This window comes from Aspergillus niger, assembly GCF_000002855.4.
Source record: "Aspergillus niger supercontig An03".
NCBI classification, from domain to species: domain Eukaryota; kingdom Fungi; phylum Ascomycota; class Eurotiomycetes; order Eurotiales; family Aspergillaceae; genus Aspergillus; species Aspergillus niger.
In genome coordinates this window covers 1,560,176-1,580,365 of record NT_166520.1, presented here as the reverse complement: position 1 = coordinate 1,580,365, position 20,190 = coordinate 1,560,176, and the positions used below count along the sequence as shown (strand labels likewise).

Genomic DNA, 20,190 nt, shown 5'->3' with positions numbered 1-20,190 from the left:
CCTTAACTAGTCTGAAAACTAGCCAGCTAGTGGCAGGATTGACTATCTAGTTGATGAATAACATAATGCAATGAGAGAGAGAGCTATTCTAACTTGGTAAACTCAATGGCGTCGGCTTATCTCTAACCGACTGAATTTATCATTGTAGTTATCTTCCGCCCGATTGACTCCCTTGGTGATTAATTGAGAAGTCTGAGCTCTGCTTCCCCGTACCTAGACATGTAATTCGGTACAGGTTTCTCCACACTACAGTATACTTGTGTCCCCGTGCTACTGCGGTATAATGATGCCCGCATACAATCATTTCGTCCATGAGACCCACATGGTGATTAGCAAAAGCTAGATATCTAGTCCATGTAACCGAAGTAGCCCTGTAGATAGTGTTACCCATTAACAGGGTAAGCCCCTTGATCTGCTAAGAATTCCTACTAATTCCAGCGCTATTTTGATACTATTGGAGACAAGTTACACTTCTAGAATCCTTGGTAGATAATCCGTACTTGTGCGGAGTAGCAGGTCCCATCCGGTATTACTCTTCGCTCGAAGTTTTGAAAACAATAGCACCGCGTTTTATCAGTTTATTCCCTCTACAGAGACCTTGTTGTGCAAACATGGACATCTTTCCGTTCCAGAAATACCAGCTCACTTATATTGATTGCAACCCTTCGCTCGAGCTGATGGGCGACGTTCGTGATCAGAAAATTTGACTAGTAGAGCGCTAGTATGCGCTCATGTATAGGGTCTGCGTTCTAATATTATTGCTTTTTTAAACTTATTTCTCTGCACGGCATAAGCTGCAATGACTCGGCGATGCCCTCACTATTGAGACTAGCTTTTGCGAGCTTAACTTCTTCGATTCGCTTGATGAATGCATTCAAGCCTAACCAACACTAGTTGCCCAGAGAGGCTAGTTTAGAACTCTAACGGAACCTTGGAGCACATGTGTTCCTTCACTCTATCCCGTAGAGGTTTGGATAGGAAATGATACTCTTTCTAAGCCCTGTGCAACTCACAAAACGCCTCCTATACCACTAAGCCTGTCTTGTCGACATTTGGCAATTTCAGACGCCAGAGATCAGTCAGCATTAGACAATAGAGGCACAGCAACGCCTCCTTCGGAGTACAATATTATTTCTCACTTGTTCCATGTACTAGTAATTCTGCGTCGACATGGATGACTTTCCTGGCGATGCCTTGCGGTGGTTCAGTGAGGAGCATGACCTTGATCTTGCCCTCGATAAGGATATCACCCATACTGTCAACTCACCGATGAAGATGCCACACCGAAAACTGAAAAGACCTTGCATCAGGAGGACATTGTCATTGAATTCTGCCACTTTCATTCGACAACCATCATTCACTGCTTCGCACAAGAACCACCGCCATTTTAGCCAATCTCCCGTCACGTCCTCCTTCTTAACCAATCTTCTCATTCGAGAATCGAAATCTCGTCCGCTATCGAGCCAAGCACAAGGCCATCATGCTTCTCAATCATCCTTTTGCAGCATTGATCCGGGTGCTCAACATTACCAGGACCCAGAAGCGCGCCTCAAATTGCGACTCTACCTAGCATCCCCGCATAATTTTGACGAAGCCATTGAATTCGGCTTCCCGACTCCGGCTGATGGCACAACATCAGTGCGTCCCAGTTTACCGAAGCAGAGCTTAAAGCCACAAAATAATAGGAGAAAGCTATATACAGCTGTGGCTCAGAATGCAGACCTCTGCACGGAGACCGATGGTACTATATCTGACGCCGTACAGCCGTCCCAGCTCTTGGGACCTCCCATCTCAAACAAGTCTATCTCGCTGAGTGATACGCAACAATTTTGTGCTGTCGATAGGGGAAGTGGCAAGCGGCTTGATCCAAACAATCGCGAAATGACACTAAAGATGACGTTGACACGGCCTGATCTTCGAACAAGCTACTGGGAAGATGTTCCATCAGGTACCCCGATGTCTATCGAGTCACATTCAGCAGAAGGAAACCCACATATTTGCAATGCTGATGAAAACATCCGACACAAAATGAGAACTGTATGGTGCAAGCTTAGGGTATGGAAATAAGACTGGAACTGCGGATATAATATATTTTATCATTGACTATGTTATATCGTTACCTTTTTACGTCTTAAGTATTGTAGTCTTCCCCCTTACTGTGCTCTATGAAATCTTGTCCTCCGTCCAATTTGCGTGCTGAGCTACTGCTGCCTTCTTTTGAGAGTACCACTAGCATTAGTGTATGGTAATCCTCTCAGTTATTCAGTCTTAAGGCTTTAGACATTGTTTTCTTTGGACTTTGCTCGGGTTACAATATTGTAGGCTACTTCTCGTCTACATCGAAAAGCATCACTAAGACACAGTCACTGTTATGCCAGGCCGCCAATTTCATTCTCCAGATTGGTTCTCATCTCTCTTGTACCAGTACATTCCGTCTTGTTATGATACACTGTACCCTTGCTTGTATGAGACGAGGGAGAATTATTTAGCACCCTAACATAGTATTGGTGCCAGGCTAATAGTACATTAGTTTATAGGCCATGAAAGCGGTTTAGTAACTTACTATAAGCACAACGCCATACCTAAAGGACTAAAAAGCAATATCTTATTCAACGTAATACCTTCGCGGTTTAACTTCCGAGATTGGGCCACTAGGGGTTGTCTCGCTGTATGCAAATTGGGCTCCTATCGCATTAAATTCTTTCCATAAGAAAACCCTGGATAGCTAATTTTTGGTCTTCAAATATGATCGGAATGTGGCAGTGAACTGAACCCTGATTATATTGGTACACTCGAAGATTATCTCTGCGATGACAACCCTTGCTATACCCTGCTCAAGAATACAGTTGTCGGAACTCTGACCGGTCCTACAAAAGGAGAAGCATCACTAGAAGCTTAGACATCATGATGTCTATATTAATTCAATTACTTTCAAGAAAGGGTACCTAGATACCGTGACATTAGGGAGGCCACTGGATAGCTCAAGTCAATTCATACTGTATTATAGTGTGATTAAACTGCAACGGCAAATGGTCGTCAATGTCGCATGGTTCCAGGAAATGAACCAACGTTTTCAAAGACCCCGGATCCGGCCAACTCTGGGTCAGGGTTCATCTACTCCATACGTCAAGCGCCCGGCTGAAACCGAGGTCTAGACGTGCTTCGATAAGCATGCTTCCCACGTGACCGTGGAGCTTCCCTGCGGCCACGCAGCTGCAGTGATCATTGAGACATTCTTCCCTACTTGTTCATCAACCCGAACGTCCTTTACTTCTGACTACCTATTCACATCACAAAGGACACATCATATAATCAACTTGCAAAATCCGTGTTCTCGGCAGGGTCTCTAATTCAAAGCAATTATCCGGCCGCATTTGCCGGTTATAAGCTCTTCCTCCCTTCAAATGTGTCGTACTTTACGGCCATGATCTTCCGATGGCTCCTGCTGGTGAGCTGCCTTTTGGTGGCTCTCATTCCCCAGCAAAGCTCTGCGAAGAAATCCGATCAACCGAAGGTCACGGCAACCAAGCTTGAACACGAACCCTTTTCTCTCTTCTATTTTGAGGACTCGGAAACTGTTCTTATGAGCTTGAAAAATGGAGAATTCAAACAGTCTTTCGACGGTGGAGAGGAATGGGAAGACGTGGCTAGCAGCGAGGATGGTAGAGTGACACAACCGGTTGTTTTCATACGACAGCACCCATTCGACAAGAATAAGGCCTATGCTCTCGGTGTTGACGGACATCACTTGGTCACCACAGATCAGGCCAAGACGTGGAGATCGTTCGATATAGGCGACCAGCCGGCCTTACAGCACCCGCCCCTTGTTTTTCATGGATGGGACTCGAGTAAAGTCATATATCAAAGCGAAGAGTGTGCCGGGTTCTTCTGCATTGTGAGGTCGTACTACACAACTGATGATTTCAAGACCGTTAGGCTGTTGCGGGAGAGTGCGGCGGGGTGCTCCTGGGCAGTTGGGCACCCTCACTTCGCCGAAGATATGGATTTGAACCAAGAGTTGAAGGACAGATCACTGTGTGTCGTCCCTGGGTTGAAGGTGCCCTTTGGACACGCCAACCGCTTGGTATACTCGGATGATTACTTCGTTAGTAACATCGAAGGCACAGAGGTGAACTTACATGAGGGCCGGCCTGTCTCCGGCGTCATTAGCACAGCCGCTGTCAAGAAGTTCATCGTGGCCGCCGTCAAATCCAAAGGAACAGAAGAGCTTGCCTTGTTTGTGACAACGGATACGAATACCTGGCATCGAGCCGAATTCGATGGACATCGGATAGAGCAGGACGCGTATACAATGTTGGAGAGCACCAACTATAGCCTGCAGGTAGACGTCCTGACTAGCCCATCTAGCAACATGGGTGTCCTATTCACTTCCAATTCGAACGGCACATTCTTCAGCCGTAATATTGAACACACCAATCGCGATATGGAAGGGACTGTCGATTTCGAGAAGATTGCTGGCATTCAAGGCATAGTTATGGTCAATACGGTGAAAAACCCGAAAGAGGTTAAGTCCGGGCAAGCGAAAAAGGTCATCAGTAGAATAAGTTTCGATGATGGGCGAAGTTTCCAGCCTCTCAAGGTTGGTGACAAGAATCTACATTTACATTCCGTGACTACGTTCGCCAATATCGGCCGGGTATTCTCAAGTCCAGCACCAGGATTAGTCATGGGAATCGGCAATACAGGTGATCACCTTCAAAAATACAGCGATGGCGATCTTTATATTTCAGACGATGCTGGTGTGACTTGGCGTCATGCCCTTGACGGGCCGCATAAGTACGAATTTGGCGACCAAGGAGCTGTGGTTATGGCAATCAGCGACAAGGGCAAATCCAACAAGATCAGCTTTTCTCTTGACCATGGCAAAGAATGGGGATCAGTGGAGATCGAACATAAGATATATCCTACTATGGTCACAACGACACCGGACTCCACGAGTCTAAGATTTTTACTAGTCGGCAAGCAAAACGAGGAAAGCGGATTCATTGTCTATTCCATCGACTTCAAGGGATTGCATGAGCGGAAATGCGAAGAAGATGACTTTGAGAAGTGGCCAGCTAGACTAGACGAAAACGGCGAGCCAGACTGCTTGATGGGTCATAAACAATTCTTCCGCCGCAGAAAGGCGAATGCTGACTGCTTCGTGGATGAGGAGTTCAAAGATCCTCAGCCGATTATGGAGCCATGCAAATGTACGGCAGAAGACTTTGAATGTGAATTCAAAGGCAGCGAGGATGGGAAGAGTTGCATCCCGGCCCTACTGCCGGTGCCTCCAGAAGGGTGCAAGAACCCCGATGATACCTTCATGGGACCGTCTGGTTGGAGACTGATACCAGGTGACACTTGCATCCGTGATGGCGGTAAGAATCTGGATCACGATGTTGAGTGGCGTTGCAAGGATGCAGGCAATGTACCCACATCTGGCGAAATCAGCGTGGAAAAACAATACTTTGATGCAAGGCAATTCAGCGCCTATTATTACCTAGAACGTCAGTCAAGCAGTTCTGGCAATGACGAGACGATTGTTATGCTCACCAGTGAACGTGCGCTCTATGTATCACATGATCATGGGAAGACATGGAAGCAGCCACTGAAAGGAGAAGCTATCAACAGAATCGTTCCTCACCCGTACAACAGTGATGGTGCTTTTCTCTTGACGGACGGTGCGGAGGGCTTTTGGACTGTTGATCGTGGCCAGTCTTTCAAGCCTTTCGATGCACCAGCGCCTCCAACTGAAGAACGCCTTCCAACCCTCACGTTCCATCCCCAATATCAAGACTGGCTGATCTGGACAGGGGCTGTTGATTGCGGATCTGGTGATTGTCACTCCAACGCCTACATCAGTAAAAACCGCGGGGACAATTGGGAGCTGCTGCAACGCTATGTTCAAAAGTGTGAATTCGAAAGCAGGGAAGGCCGCAAAGATAGCACGAACCTCATATTCTGCGAGCAATTCGAGAATGAGAACAGAAACAACCGACTACAACTGGTATCCAGTAAGAACTGGTTTTCAGACTCGACCGTCCATTTCAGAGATGTCATCAACTATGCCACCATGTCCGAGTTCATTGTTGTGGCGTCTCGAGATACAGAAAAGCCAGACTCTTTGGTCGCGAGCAGCAGTGTCGATGGTGAGACATTTGCGGAGGCAAAATTTCCTCCAAATGTCAACGTCCCTGTCCAAACGGCATATACTGTGCTTGAGAGTTCTACTCACGCCGTTTTTCTGCATGTTACAGTAAGTAACTCGGAGGGGGCCGAGTACGGATCGATTATCAAGAGTAATAGCAACGGAACTTCCTATGTGCTCAGCCTTGGTGCAGTGAATCGAAATTTTCGGGGTTATGTCGACTTTGAGAAGATGCAAGGTATAGAAGGCGTGGCAGTTGCAAACGTTGTCAGTAACGTGAATAAGCTGTCAGATGGGGAGCCGAAAAAGTTAAGGACAATGATTACGCACAATGATGGAGGGCAATGGACCTTGCTTTCTCCCCCAAATAAGGATGCAGAGGGCAAGGACTTTGGGTGTTCTGTGGAAGGAGAAGGCGTTCCTGGCTGTTCGCTCCACCTTCACGGCTATACAGAACGTAGGGATGAGCGGGACACGTTTTCGTCCAGTTCAGCAATCGGCTTGATGCTCGGAGTCGGCAACGTTGGTGACCACCTCGGTGGCGAAGACGAAGCCGATACGTTCATAACCCGGGATGCTGGCTTCACATGGAAGTCGGTCAAGAAGGGCAGGTACATCTGGGAGTTTGGTGATGCCGGCTCCTTGATTGTGATCGTGCCTGAGTCGAAGCCGACCAAAACTCTTTACTACAGCCTTGACGAGGGAGACACGTGGTTAGACTTTGTCTTCTCGGACGTGGAGATGCAGATTGATGATATCTCCACCGTACCGTCCGACACGTCCAAGAGCTTTCTTCTCTGGGGCAAAGAATTGAAATCGGATTACCAAGATAAGCTCGCGACAGTAAGTGTTGACTTCAGTGGGCTCCGTTCCTCCTCGTGTAAATTGGACGAAAATAGTGCCGAGAGCCATGATTATTACCTCTGGGAACCGAAGCATCCGTTCCAAAGTGATAATTGCCTGTTTGGTCATGTTGAGCAATATCATCGGAAGAAACCGTCAGCCCAATGTTGGAACGACTGGCGTGAACCTCATGTTCACAGTATCGGAGAGAACTGCCCCTGTACAAGGGCTGACTTTGAATGGTAAGTATTCCCCGTCAACTGCCCTCCCTTAACTTTCATTAAGCGCTACTTTATACTTGTAAATGGTGCAATTACTGATCCAGATGCAGTGACTACAACTACGAGCCTCAGAGTGATGGCAGCTGTGCCCTTGTTCAAGGACTCGCTCCTCCTGATGCCATGGCTGTATGCAGAGAAGACCCTGAAGCATATCAATATTGGGAACCCTCAGGATATCGGCGTCTCCCCCAATCAACGTGTCAGGGTGGACGGGAAATGGATCATATTGTTTCCAAGCCTTGCCCAAACAGAGAGGAAGAGTATAAGAAGAAGCATGGGATAAGCGGCGCAGGTCTCTTCTTCGCGATCGTCATCCCTATTGCTGTAGCAAGCGCTGTCGGTTACTATGGCTATACTAGGTGGGACGGCAAGTTTGGCCAAATTCGGCTTGGAGAGAATGTTGGTACCTCCCAGGGTCTGCTTTCGCGAGATTCTCTGCTCATCACCATCCCGGTTACCATAATTGCGGGTGCGGTGGCCGTCATAAAGGCTCTCCCACTGTTAGCTACAAGTCTCTGGCGGAGCGCGAGCGGATATGTGCGCCTAGGACGCAACCGGGGCTACTCCAGGCCTTATGCGTCTCGCGGATCATTTGCCGCCAGGCGCGGCGACTACACTGGTGTTGTTGATGACGAGGATGAGCTTCTTGGTGTGGAAGATCTCGAAGCGGATGAAGAGGAAGAGCTGTAATACTATGGCTCGTCCTGGCACCTGTCCGTCCACTGTGTCGGGCCCATGAGGTTATGTTTTATTATGAGAACGTCATGTATTGAAATGTGTCTCTATGTATGCGTCTTTTGCGTCCCACATCTTTCTTTTCTTTATTTAAATCGCCTATATAATTTGCTTGCCATAGAGGTGAAGCAGAAACAGTGCTAATGGGTATCTTGCAATATTCTGGAATTTACGAAAATATGCCAGTTCCGGGAACAACCCAAGCAACTCGAACCATTACATTTTGAAGTCGTAGTAGTAACAAGATGACCTAAGGAGACAGGTATTATCTCCTGGAGCCGGGCAGGAAGTTCGAAGGATTGCATGGCATGGTACAAATTGAGACACTGACCCCGCAGAGAATTTAGTCTCTTAACTGAACTTTGCTCCCCTTCATGAAAGAGGCGCTGAATGACGACGAATCTTCAATAAGACGCTGGTAATCATGCATGTGATGCAAGCCCGAACAGCCCCCTGAATCCATATGAGCGAGCATATTATATTACCTTGTACTACGCGTACATTCACCTCGAAAGGGAAGCATCGTTTATTCTGGATGCTTAACCACAACAAAAAGAGAGCGTAGCTCAGCATCATGACCATCATCTCCCCCTAGAATCAGCCCCCCTGAGCAAGCCAACCACCTACCAACACCCTCCCCCGCGGTGAATCCCAACGAACACACCGAACACGACAGCGCCAACATCAAAATAACAAACAAGACACTGAAAAAAAGAATCGCCCACCCACTTACATATGCCAATCACCCTGCTTTACTCCACAATGGCAACCGACTGGTGATCAAGCAGATCAAGACTAGTGACATGGTTTAATGATCAATGAGTGAAATCACTCGGGCCGAACGAGCTCGGTAGGAGCTGGATGCGAACAAGTCATCAGTCAGCCACTGATTCAGAACAGAATGGTTGGAAGGATTGGCTCAATATATTACCTCTCCCATTGTAGTAAGAGTATAGTTCCCCTCACCATCATACATAAAGATAGGGAACTCTGGGGTGGTAAATTCACTCATACTGAGATACACAAATCATTGTTGTTAGCCAGGTACGTGCGTGGTTTGTTGTCGCATTATTGGGATGAGGGAATTATAGAAATCTCCGGGTAGCCAATCAATCATTAATGGATGGATTGAGTGGTCGCTTGTCTTCTTTTTTGCAAGCTATTCGCGGGTACAGCTTAAAAATCGAAAAACCAGGGCCAGGGGGTAGAGAACGATACGTACAACTGTCTACACATGCCGCATGGTGAAGCGGGAGGTTTGATGTCAGTCGCAACGGCAATGGCCTTGAAGTTGCGATGCCCGGCCACCTGCAAAGCAGTCCGACGAGTAAGCAAATGCATGAGTGATTTTCTTCAGTTGATTTCTGACATGTGCAAGGTACAGCAAGTACTAGACCCAGAGATTAAAAGAAAAAGAGGTGTAGAGTTGATAGCTTACAATCGCACTTCCAAAAGCTACTCGCTCCGCACAAGTTCCAACAGGATAAGAGGCATTTTCAACATTGGCGCCCTGGACGAATTCGCCCGACTCGGTCAAAATGCATGCGCCAACACGGAACTTTGAGTAGGGGCCTGTTGGTGTTATTGATGTCGCATTGGTTAATTCTGAAGATACGGCGGCTTTTTCTCCAGTGGACTGGCTGACTTACAGTATGCGGTGTCCTTGGCGGCGATGGCCTTGGTGGAGAGCGTCTCGAGCTCTTGGGCAGACAGGTGGTCGGCGGCGTGTACCATGATTTTTCCTTTGTCTAGCTGGATGGCTGGATGGGTCTATATCCAAGGATGAAAGTCCAACGAAGTTGACAGGTAGCGAGCGGGTCGATAGATATACGGATGGATGTAGTAGGAGTTGTTACTGCGCGGGGAAGAGGTCATCTGGACCGGAAAAAATGCCCGTATTTGTTGTTATTGTTGTTGTTCATGTTTCCACAACCCCTCTCTTATCGCGAGGATTGACTTGTCTCAGTGTGACTCACGATAATGATGATAACACGGATAACCAAAATTATCTATATTAAATCTTCAAAATTTATCTAATCTAGGTGCTTTTCTGTAACCTCGGCTGCCAGTGTTTCAGGGTTGTATCGACTCCCACCCGATATTATCCATGATGTCATCACTCAAGAAATCGTCAAATGCCTTTTCGGGATCCCCGCACACACCTCTATATCAACAAAAAATAAAGCGAAATTCAACAAACTGAAGATAGATAAGATTCATAGACACGAAATAATAATGAACAGCAAAAAAAATTGTAAACAGATCAACACTCTTTTCCTTTGCACCAATACCAGATTGATGGTCTCAAAAGAAGATGTTGGAGTCTAACTCGGAACATGACTGTAGGTATCATACGAAAGCGCCTCAACCGGAAACTTTATAGACAAGAAGCATCCGACGAATGTCGGGGGAAAGGAAAAGGGAACCGGGATGTGACAGAGTTAAAGAAAGGGTGATAGAGATGAAAGAGAAAAAGAGAAAACGAGGTAAGAGGAAGCTGAAAATCAGGCAAAATGATTCCGTAGTCCCTCATAGACGGTGAAGATGAAGGCGGAGCTGGGGGCTGATCGAGCGCAGGTGATGCCACAGCCTCGGTACAGAGCTCTTAGTCCTTGCTGCCTCCACAGGGCTTTGGCAACTCCCCAAAATGTCTGCCGTTCGCCGTTGTATGCTCCTCGCGTAACATCCTCTGTTTGCATGCGCGATTTGATCGTATCGGCAGGGTAGAAAAGGAAATTGTAGCTGACGCCTGCCGCGGCACCTGCAATCATCTTCTGGTAGATAGGAATGGAATCAGATGATGTTCCATCTTCCTTGAGCTCTGCAGATGGGGCACGGTATGCGCGGAACAGTGCAGATACCCCCTCATAGCCACCGAACCATGCAGCACCGCCACCAGTCTCACGAATCAGTGTTCCCAACTGTCCGCGCCAAAAGCCTAGGAGACCATCTTGACGGAAGACAGTGGCTATCAGAGTCAATGGACCGGGAGCGTTTCCGCCAGACGCCGTAAGGGGAACTTGCATCTTGCACTTGATGAGCTCAACGGGGGTAAGGGCAAGGGAAGTGATAGACCCAGACGCGGCGCCGCTGAAGACCAGTGCCGAGAAAGGGAGATCATCAGCAGGAGAGTAGACAGTGGCCTTCAATATATCTTGAATCAAACGGTAGCTAAAGAACAAGCAGCTATTCTCAATGGCAGCACCTGCCATGGGAGCGCTAATGCCCCGGTAGAGCCCGCGTAGGCCATCTGCTTGGAAAGATTGACGAAAACAATCCAAGGGACCTTTGTATCTGAGAGGAAGATGATCCGGTTGAGATTGGAGCCGAACTTTGACTGTATCAAAAGGGTACTCGATCACTTTGCCTGCCATTCCTGCAGCCTAGTGTGGTCAAATGTCAGTCAAGTCCACGACCACATGGTTGGGCACAATGGTTATAACTTACCGACCCGAACACGATATCTTTGAAGGCCTCAAGGCCCTGGTTGGGCGGGAGTGTAGGCAGCTCCATTGAAATATCATCATTGATTGCTATCGCATGTTCGGCGGCCGCCATCAGGGAAAGGTGGATGAGCAGTTGAGCTCGGGTTACACGACAGGACTTTGACGGGGGTATGCAAGGAAAGAGACAGTGGGGGGAGAAAGGATAGGCAAGTCTTATCGAGAGAGCATTGTAATTTCGCGAGCTGTTCGAGGAAGAGAACGGTCTAACGAGTATTTAAAGGCTTTCAGGGAGATGGGGCGGTGTGGTGGTGACTCGACGAGGGGTTTTGCTTGGAGGTGTGCCCGAACCACGCGCGATAAATTAAGAGAGAGCGAACATCGCTTGCCAGTAAAACGGAACACGAGCCCAAAGGCCAAGGGGGCAGGGGAAATCGGGATATGAGCGATGGGTGGGGTGGGTAGACTTCGCGGCGGTTGGCTGATTGCGGCGAATGCTGCAACTAGTCGAGTGTGATCCGTCAGACTTCTCGCCGACAAATCCCTCAATTCCATACCAGACGGGGCTCGGCGCACCACTTCTGCCGAGATCCGGTTATCTGATCGGTCTAAGATAACTTTTTCCTCAAAACTCGGAGGCCCCGAAAAAAAAAAGAGGGCAGCGGAGAGCTAAGAGAATTCCATCATCATCCCGTCTGGAATCTCTCTTTTCTTTTCTCTCTTCTTTCACATCCCAACACCACCCCCCAAACTGGTCGATCGGCTCGTTTGGCTCTGCCTACCCCCGGTCCGCATGTCTTCCGCGCCTTCAGCTGCTGCCCCCATCAAGGGCATGCGGAAAAATGGTATGAAATTAGCTACCCCACTTTTTTTTCCCTGGCCTTCGAAAATAACTGTTGCTAATGCTTTTCGCTTCTCGGACCCGCAGGAAAAAACTGGCATGACACCAAGAAGCCGTTCCGCCCTACTGCGGGCATGACCTCCTACGCTAAGCGACTCGAAGCACGCAAGCACCATGAAGCCGTGAAGGAACACGAGAAGGAGTTGAAGGAAGAAAAGGAAGCAGAAAGACAGGTAGGATTCGACCTGTGACATATCTCGGGGAAGATCATGTTAATCTTGCTGACAATTACCTAGGCGCATATTCAAAGAATCAAGGATCGTCGAGCCGCTAAGGAGGAAAAGGAACGCTACGAGAAGATGGCAGAGAAAATGCACCGCAAGCGAGTCGAGCGCCTGAAGCGCCGCGAAAAGCGCAACAAGTTGCTGAATTCTTGATTGCAGTCAGCTGTGCTCCTTCATCTCTTTCATTATTCTCCCATCTTCTTTCCTCTCCCACCTTTTCGCCTCTGCTGTTGTTAACTAACCCGTCTACATCTCGTTCGAGTGGTGGCTGATGTACCCCCACGCCGGAAACTCTTCGTATCATTCACCTTCACACCATGTTTCCTTTCTTACCGGGTTTGGGAATTATTGCCGATTGATGGCTACTGTTTCATGACAAGTGGAGTTCGCTGGCGACCGTGGAGTTAGAAATCAATTTCCCAGAATAGTATATACCACGTTGAATATACCGGACTATCGACTCGGTTTCTGACCTATCCATCATAACACACCATAATAGTAGCTCTAGAGAAAAGCCAGGCAATACACATTAAAGGAGAAATTACAGGTTTGTTCTTTTCTTAGAGACATTATGCTCGGATGTACTGCATACTCGAATCACAGTATATATATTCCGAGGCCTGCTGATCCTTTGCGGGATCAGGGGCCGATGCCTTCGATCGGCCAGCGCATGGATCAGCGCTTGGCATCACGTTCAACCACGTTGTGTTTCACTTCTGCTAGCGAGTCGTACGACCGATAGAAAACATCTTCAGAAACCGACCGTCCAGTTGACCAACGCGTTGAGCAGCGTTATCGGGTCAGGGCGTGCAAGGAAAGTGGAGAGGGTTCACCGACCTGGATCCTTCCTGCCCGCCATGGTTTCCCAACCGTCCAAACAGCTGTCCGCTCCTTACCCACCGGCCCATGTGGCTCTGGAGCCGCCGGAAGCCAGAAACCAGCACCACCCAGCTTGCAGCCCTCCAGTGCCACCAGCGACCATAGCGGAAGTCTCCAACTCGGCCAGAATCATCATGGTCGCGAAGTGTCTCAACCTCCCGGTCTTACTGGAGAAAAGCATCACCACCATCATCTGACCTTCGACACTACCCGCTCAGATCGCGCGAAGTCTAAATCCCGTTCGAAGCACAAGCACAAGCACAGTAAATCCGGCGACTTTCGGTTTCACCGAAGAATGAACAACCTCGCATCGTCCGCTGGTTCCAGAGGTCTCTTGCCAACATGGTCCGGTAGTAAGGAAAAGGACAATGATGCCGACGATGGCTTGCTTAGACCCATAACGCAGGAGACAACCTGGTCGCGCTGGAGCTCGGATTCCACCGCAGCATTGGGTAGTGGGAGCCGAAAGGGCAGTTTGCTTGATGTCATAGACCCGAGCAACAAGCTTGGTCCCATTAGGCGTCAAGAGATACGGTCGATGGAAGACCTGGAGCAGGTGAAGAGTAAACGAAAACAAGGGGAGGAGTAAGTCGACTGTTGTCTGTTCACATCTGGGATGATTTTGACTGGTTTGATGACAGGTATTTACGGTCTGCCCTGTCAATGATCGGGACCCTTGCAACGGATATCACCCGTAGACTGGATTATACGTACTACAACCTCCTGGAGAAGCTTGCCGCATTGAATTCTACCATCGCGTCATTCCAGGAGCTTTCTAGTTCTACCTCTGCCCTTTTTGACGACTTCCAGCGGGAGACATCGGGCTTGGACAAGGAAATCCGGAAACAAATGGGGGAATTAAAAGAGTTTCAGCCCCAATTAGAGAGGATTAAGACGTTGGAAGGTCGCATGAAGACGGGGCGACAGAGGGCCGAGGGACTTAACAATCGGCTCGCGGCAATGCGCCATGAAATTGATCGCTGGGATAAGAAAGAACTAGAATGGCAGTCACGAGTTAATCGCCGCCTTCGGGTCTTTTGGACTGTGGTGGTAGCTGGTATGCTTGCAGTTCTCCTCGCCATTGCGATTCAAAATTGGCCAACTGTGATGGGCCCGGACTCTTCCGGATTACCTTCGCAAGCGTTGTTTCTGACAAATTCGTCGCATGCTCTACCTCCGGAGAATGATCGTGGGGCGGAGTCAGATAGCTCCAGGGAAGCTTGGCCACGATCTCTGCGGAATCTCCCTTATCGCCATACTAACCGGCCCTCTGGAGGATCAGTTCCCGTCGTAGCGACGGCTACCAGAGATGATACCAACGTCAGGACTACTGATCCAGACCCACTGACGATATTTGATGAGCTATGAGCGCGCTGGAGTTTCTAATACCGAGACTCAGGACAATTTTCAAGGCCAGCCTCGAGACTGTCGTATCTCCGTTGATCTAATGTGTAAACCATAAATAATGTCATGATACCCAGACTGTCCCCCAAGCATAGCATTTTTGTACATTATGCATTCATCGGCCCATTGATAATACCTCAGGGCGCTTCAGTCGCCTTCTTCTTCTTCTTATCCTCAATGAGCTCAATATTGGCCTCCGGGATCTCCTTCCCGTACACCTCGAGCAGCCATTCCTTAACATCATCACTTACATCACCCTGCACGGTAATTTCCTCAGTTCCACCCGCAGACCTAGTCATTGAAGAACCAGTAGCGAACTTCTTGCCCAGATCCTTAGCGATCTTCTTATTCTCCAACCCATATATATCCAACCCCGTGATAACAGTAACATGTTTCCGCTTGTTCCGCTCAACCCGCTTAATCTGTACCTTAGACGCCGCCTTCCGCTCAGCATCGCGCGCCTCAGCCGCAGCAGCCTTAGCCTCCTTCTTCGCCGCATCCTTAGCTGCGCGCTCCCGAGCCGATACCGACAATGTAGCAAGATTAGAGTTGAGGGCCTCTACATAAGACAAATAGGCCGTAAGTTAGCGAGCTGAGCTGAACACCCGGGAAATCCGAGAAGAAGAGGGAAATAACAACGAACCCTCAGAATATAACGACTGGTACATGTCCGGATGAGCGTCCTTCAACCATTCCTCGCATTTCTTGGCCGTGCCACCGAATTCACAGTACTAGACGATTCCGGATTCGAGGTTAGCTGGCTGCCATATGCCCTCTTTGGAGGGTCTAAATAATATATTGCTGGAAGGAGCAGAGTGGCTTCGTCCTCGCAGATGAAGATGGGCCTTAAGATCGAGTGCATAGGGCGTATGTATATATGTAAGCGTACCTCCGGAGGCAATGTGCAAACTGTTCACATCAGACGATCAGTTAAATTTTAATTCCCTCAGAAAACATCGCTTTCAAAAGCGATATCAGAGACGAGAAGAGACGACGTACCTCCACAGTAAACAACATGCTTGGCCTGCGACTCAGCAGGAACCGGTTGGGCGACTTCGGCCATTGTGATGAACTTAGAAAAATAAGAATGGACCTTTTTAGGACTGTGTTCCGGGGATAACGCTATGAGGTGTAGTAATCCAAGATACTATGAATCGATCTATCTGGACACAAAATCTCGTTCGCGCGGTATTAGGTAGGCCCCTCCCGCCGCCGCTGTCGACCGCCTCTGAATGAGCGCGGGGTCGGGTCTGGATGTACGTATTTCCTGGTGGGTTGCGGTTTGGTTTTTGGGGCTAGGCCATTTTGGGTAGCTACCTACCTATCTATATCTATCTATCATGTGATTCATGCTATGTTCTTGTATGAAGAAGAGATATTTTGGGGTTGGGAGGATAGAATTCTTGGATTTGTTTATTAGGAGACAGAAATGAGTGTTGGGAACGTCTTGGTGTCATGCCTACTATACTAGTTGGTTGGCGGAATGCTAGTATGTCATGCTCTTGTAGTGGAGGATTGAAACTTGGTTATGATGCATTAGTCGCTGGGCCTGAAGCTTCTGGTCTTGTTTGGTGTCCTGTTTATACAAGGACCGGACCCCTTTCATAGACTTTAGGATGGATCGGTTGGCAAGCTATTCTTCAGACATCCAACTTCAGACGCTGTAGCAGAGGGTACGTGTAGGTTGATATCGTAATGGGGTACCTCTTGGGCTTGCTTATGTTAGACCGGTCTAGAATCTGCAGTCAGTTGGACCTGGAACCTTTGCATGACGAGTTGCCACACGGATTGGAGTTGTCTATCCCATCCACTCAATCGTGCACCAATTCCTCGCGAATTGGGAAATGACAGTGGCGATCAAGAGCCGTCCAGCAAACATGCTCCCTGTCATGAGGCTCGAGGTTAACGCCACTGGAGTGGCTGCATAAGATCTTTGAGCAGTCGAAAACAGGATAGACCTTCGAGAATGATTCATTTCAGCCTTCGAGCATGCGACGTCTGATGCCAATATACTCGAAAGTGAGAGGCAAACAATGTGTATTGGGAAATATTCTGAGGGCAAAGAACAGCATTGTCAATGCACACGCATGCAGATAACGAAGCAGGGACTGGATCTGAAGACATGCTATCTGTCTGGACGGCGATTGGTGCTCGAAGCTCCGTGAGCCCGGACTGGCCAGCATAGTTTATGCATGAGTGACTTGGCATGGCCACATCCTCAATTGTTGGAATTGAAGACTAGAGTGGCTGCGTCTGCCGCGTCTCATAGTGCGGGCCTGCATTAGACCAGGCCTTCAACGGCAACTCTGTCAATCAATTTGTTAGCAAACCCATAGTGGCGTTTACGTCTTTCCCGCGGCAAGCCCATTTAATATGATGAGTATGTAATTGCAGGCGCCACCTCAAACATTATTTCACCATGTCGACTTAGGGAAGGGAAGATGAGCAAAGAAGCAATGTGCGAGGCAGGGTAAATCTGAATCACAAATGTATATATACGCAAGAGCCAAGAATGTACGGCGTATCAACAACGAGCTACTGCATGTGTTGGTTGGTAGCTCTTTAGTAAGATGCAGCGGCGAAGGTTGACAAGCGTGACAGTCTACATACAGTGCGCAATAGCTATTGTGTCCGCACACGGAGCGAATGCTAGCGGGGATGAGAATTACTTGCCTGTTACTAGGGCCAATTGCACCGTTGCTCCCAGTTCTAGACCACCGAAATGCCGCACTGATGATTTGAACCTAAACCTGGAAGTCACTAGAGTAGTTTGTTGTCCAGTAGGTTGGCGGTTCCGGGGGGAAAGTCACTTCGTCCGAATCTAGTCGCTGTCTCTCCGACTTAGCGAAGAACTAGTGAGGTTTGCGCAGGGCCAGATAGATGAGACCGTCAGTCAAGTAATGAGCTACCGGGCCCAATCGGTTTGACCCCCCGCACCTCATATCCTTTTCCAATGAGCAGTTGCAGCCACTCCAGTAGCCTCGGAGCCTACGAAAGGGCCCGATAGGCGTACCAGGGCCATGCGGGTGCACGGGCACCGGGGGCTTTTAGACACGTCAGTGAAAATGCCTCGTTACAGATTCCATCGGCGCTTTCGCAGAACAGATATATTGCTTCGGTTACGGCAGACTCGCGTTCGAGAGAGTCCTGGGGAAGCGCACCTGACGAGGTAAATGCCATGTTGGGAATATATCTACTATCAACTAACAATACGCATGAAAACGAGAGGAAGCGAAGACATACGGGAAGGAGACCCGGGGCAAAGCCGGGAAGACGGACGCATCGCTGGGTTTTGCCTCTCTATGAACACCCCGCGTTTGAAAGCGGGCTAGAATGATCGACGGTGGCCTGGCCTGAACGTTTCTTTCCGGTTGGTGTTGGATAGTCGGGGTTGTCCGTGGCTCCTTCAGTGAGTATAGGCCTAAATATAGCTGTTCTGATAGGCCATGATAGGCCCTGATAGGCGATTCAATCCCTCCAGTTCGGTTCCTTGGGTCCAAGGCAATCTCGATCATCTAGATTGGGTCTGCCATCCATATAGGTTCTCAAGCGACGTAATTGTTGATAAGGCGAAGGTGGTACACAGAGGTCCGTGATGAGTAGGACAAGAATGTCTAGCCAATCATAACGGAGGTAGATGATAGCATGCGAACAACGGGGGACGGTCTATGCAGTAGTATGTCCCATATGCAAGCGTGGCTGGTTGTTGCTTAATCCCTGAGTACCGCATGCGGCGGTCGACCAAAGAGAAACGTCAAAACACCCCTCGTGGGAAGGTCCTTGCGTTTACGGCGTACGTACCACGATCTGTCATCCTTGCCATCAGTTGTCTGACATGCATCGAGCCGCCTTACGGGCTTCTTTGACGCCAATCTTAATTACAAGATTGTTTCACCCCCACTTGTTGTCGAGAGATGAGGGGCTGTTCGCTTGCACGTTTGACCACGCCACAGGGGGAGATGCGCAGACAGGGACGGACATGGCTGGGCCGCTAGTCAGAAGGAGGATGCGGACGAGTCTCTGGAAACGAGACCGTAGCTAGTCTTGTAGGTATTCCTAGTGCGCATTTGAGTGTCCGGAAACGGGCACTAAGCGCGGATCAACGGACCCAGGTGGGCGTTGTTTTTGAGGGATTGGCGCGAAGAAGTACTTTGGCCATATAATTAGTTAGCTCTGGCGTTTTGTCAGTCAGCATTCAGCAAGATCCAAATCCGAAGCTTCTCGTGGATTTTTAAAGCAGGCCATTTCAAAGGAAAAAAAGCATGACATCATGACCTCTTAGGCCCAGAAATAGTTCAATTTCTTCCAATAACTTATCCATGATGACAAGATGAAGATGGGAGACGACATAGATCGCTAGAGACAAGATCGTATAATAGCTCCGGTGAGTGTTTACGCCAGACGCTCGGATCCACGTGCTCCACCGCAGGCAGGAGAGACCTGCGTGCTTAGTGTTCTGTCCAGCCCTCGCTCTAAACTAGCAGTCCAGCTATCTACCTAGTCTAGTCCAGTCCGTGCCCTACTGCTCTAGTACTTCACGAGCAAACATGCAAATGACGGAGGAGTAAGTGACTTAACATATCGGGCTTAGGGCGTCGAGATGGTTTACTAGAGGGTTATGGGGCATCCACTTTGCCCTATCGAGAGACAAATAATCGTACTAGACAGACAGTGGTAGTACAGAGCACTAGCTTGAAACTGAAGACTGAACCATATTGGAGAACAAACATCGCTGTCAGCGTGGTCGATGCGCGGGTGCTCGTTCAAAGCGTATGCAAAGCAACCGCACCAAAACATCCGTGCATTCCGTCTAAGACATTGGAAGAAGGTAGTAATCGGCGAGATGACACAACTAGCCGGAAGCTTCCAGCATCCCGTGTTATCCCGAGGACTTGTCGGCTAGGAACTTGAACACTACCTCCCGGAGGATAGCCACAGGGCCCTGCCTCAATTTGTTGACTAGTTATATACATCCATTCATGCTTAGTAAAGAGGAGACACAGGGAAACCCTAGCTTCTAATATGAAGATTATGATTAGTAGATCGTACAGTTCTAGGTGGATCGGGTCATTCATCGGGAGGAGAAGGGGAAATGGATCTTCTCTGTTTTGCGGGTGCCCCGGAATGGACGAGCAACGGTCGCGCATTGGCTTGCCGAGGATCTGGGATCTGGACTTCAACAGACCGTGCGGAGGTTTCCCCAGAAATCCAAACAGGCAGGAGGAGAGTGGCCGACAAACTTTCGGGTTCTTTGTTCTGCTTCTCCTTATCAATATCACATCATCCTCTCCCAAGGGATGCTGTGGGAATGAAAAGCCGGCGGGTCCGA

At 48.8% G+C, this 20,190-nt stretch overlaps 7 protein-coding genes across 7 annotated transcripts; 4 read left to right on the top strand and 3 right to left on the bottom strand.

Moving 5' to 3' along the window:
- Positions 1-1,170: 1,170 nt before the first annotated feature.
- An03g06890 (uncharacterized protein) lies at positions 1,171-2,067 on the top strand (the record flags this gene model as incomplete). Its single annotated transcript, XM_059747216.1, has 1 exon — positions 1,171-2,067. The coding sequence occupies one exon, from the start codon at positions 1,171-1,173 to the stop codon at positions 2,065-2,067; it is 897 nt and encodes a 298-aa protein (XP_059600396.1).
- A 1,357-nt stretch (positions 2,068-3,424) lies between these two features.
- Positions 3,425-7,965, top strand: An03g06880 (uncharacterized protein; the record flags this gene model as incomplete). The annotated part of the gene is made up of 3 exons (XM_059747215.1): positions 3,425-3,895; positions 3,929-7,236; positions 7,326-7,965. The coding sequence occupies 3 exons, from the start codon at positions 3,425-3,427 to the stop codon at positions 7,963-7,965; spliced, it is 4,419 nt and encodes a 1,472-aa protein (XP_059600395.1).
- Positions 7,966-8,825: 860 nt separating this feature from the next.
- Positions 8,826-9,744, bottom strand: An03g06870 (uncharacterized protein; the record flags this gene model as incomplete). Its single annotated transcript, XM_001390525.3, has 5 exons — positions 8,826-8,867; positions 8,942-9,023; positions 9,233-9,318; positions 9,449-9,582; positions 9,660-9,744. The coding sequence occupies 5 exons, from the start codon at positions 9,742-9,744 to the stop codon at positions 8,826-8,828; spliced, it is 429 nt and encodes a 142-aa protein (XP_001390562.1).
- Positions 9,745-10,514: 770 nt separating this feature from the next.
- On the bottom strand, positions 10,515-11,568 carry An03g06860 (uncharacterized protein; the record flags this gene model as incomplete). The annotated part of the gene is made up of 2 exons (XM_001390524.3): positions 10,515-11,393; positions 11,458-11,568. 2 exons carry the CDS (start codon positions 11,566-11,568, stop codon positions 10,515-10,517), a joined length of 990 nt encoding a protein of 329 aa, XP_001390561.1.
- Positions 11,569-12,246: 678 nt separating this feature from the next.
- On the top strand, positions 12,247-12,731 carry An03g06850 (uncharacterized protein; the record flags this gene model as incomplete). The annotated part of the gene is made up of 3 exons (XM_001390523.3): positions 12,247-12,298; positions 12,382-12,527; positions 12,591-12,731. 3 exons carry the CDS (start codon positions 12,247-12,249, stop codon positions 12,729-12,731), a joined length of 339 nt encoding a protein of 112 aa, XP_001390560.1.
- Positions 12,732-13,227: 496 nt separating this feature from the next.
- An03g06840 (hypothetical protein) lies at positions 13,228-14,825 on the top strand (the record flags this gene model as incomplete). The annotated part of the gene is made up of 3 exons (XM_059747214.1): positions 13,228-13,307; positions 13,383-14,042; positions 14,099-14,825. The coding sequence occupies 3 exons, from the start codon at positions 13,228-13,230 to the stop codon at positions 14,823-14,825; spliced, it is 1,467 nt and encodes a 488-aa protein (XP_059600394.1).
- Positions 14,826-14,998: 173 nt separating this feature from the next.
- An03g06830 (uncharacterized protein) lies at positions 14,999-15,924 on the bottom strand (the record flags this gene model as incomplete). Its single annotated transcript, XM_001390521.1, has 4 exons — positions 14,999-15,420; positions 15,505-15,592; positions 15,751-15,770; positions 15,861-15,924. The coding sequence occupies 4 exons, from the start codon at positions 15,922-15,924 to the stop codon at positions 14,999-15,001; spliced, it is 594 nt and encodes a 197-aa protein (XP_001390558.1).
- Between the last annotated feature and the right edge of the window lie 4,266 nt (positions 15,925-20,190).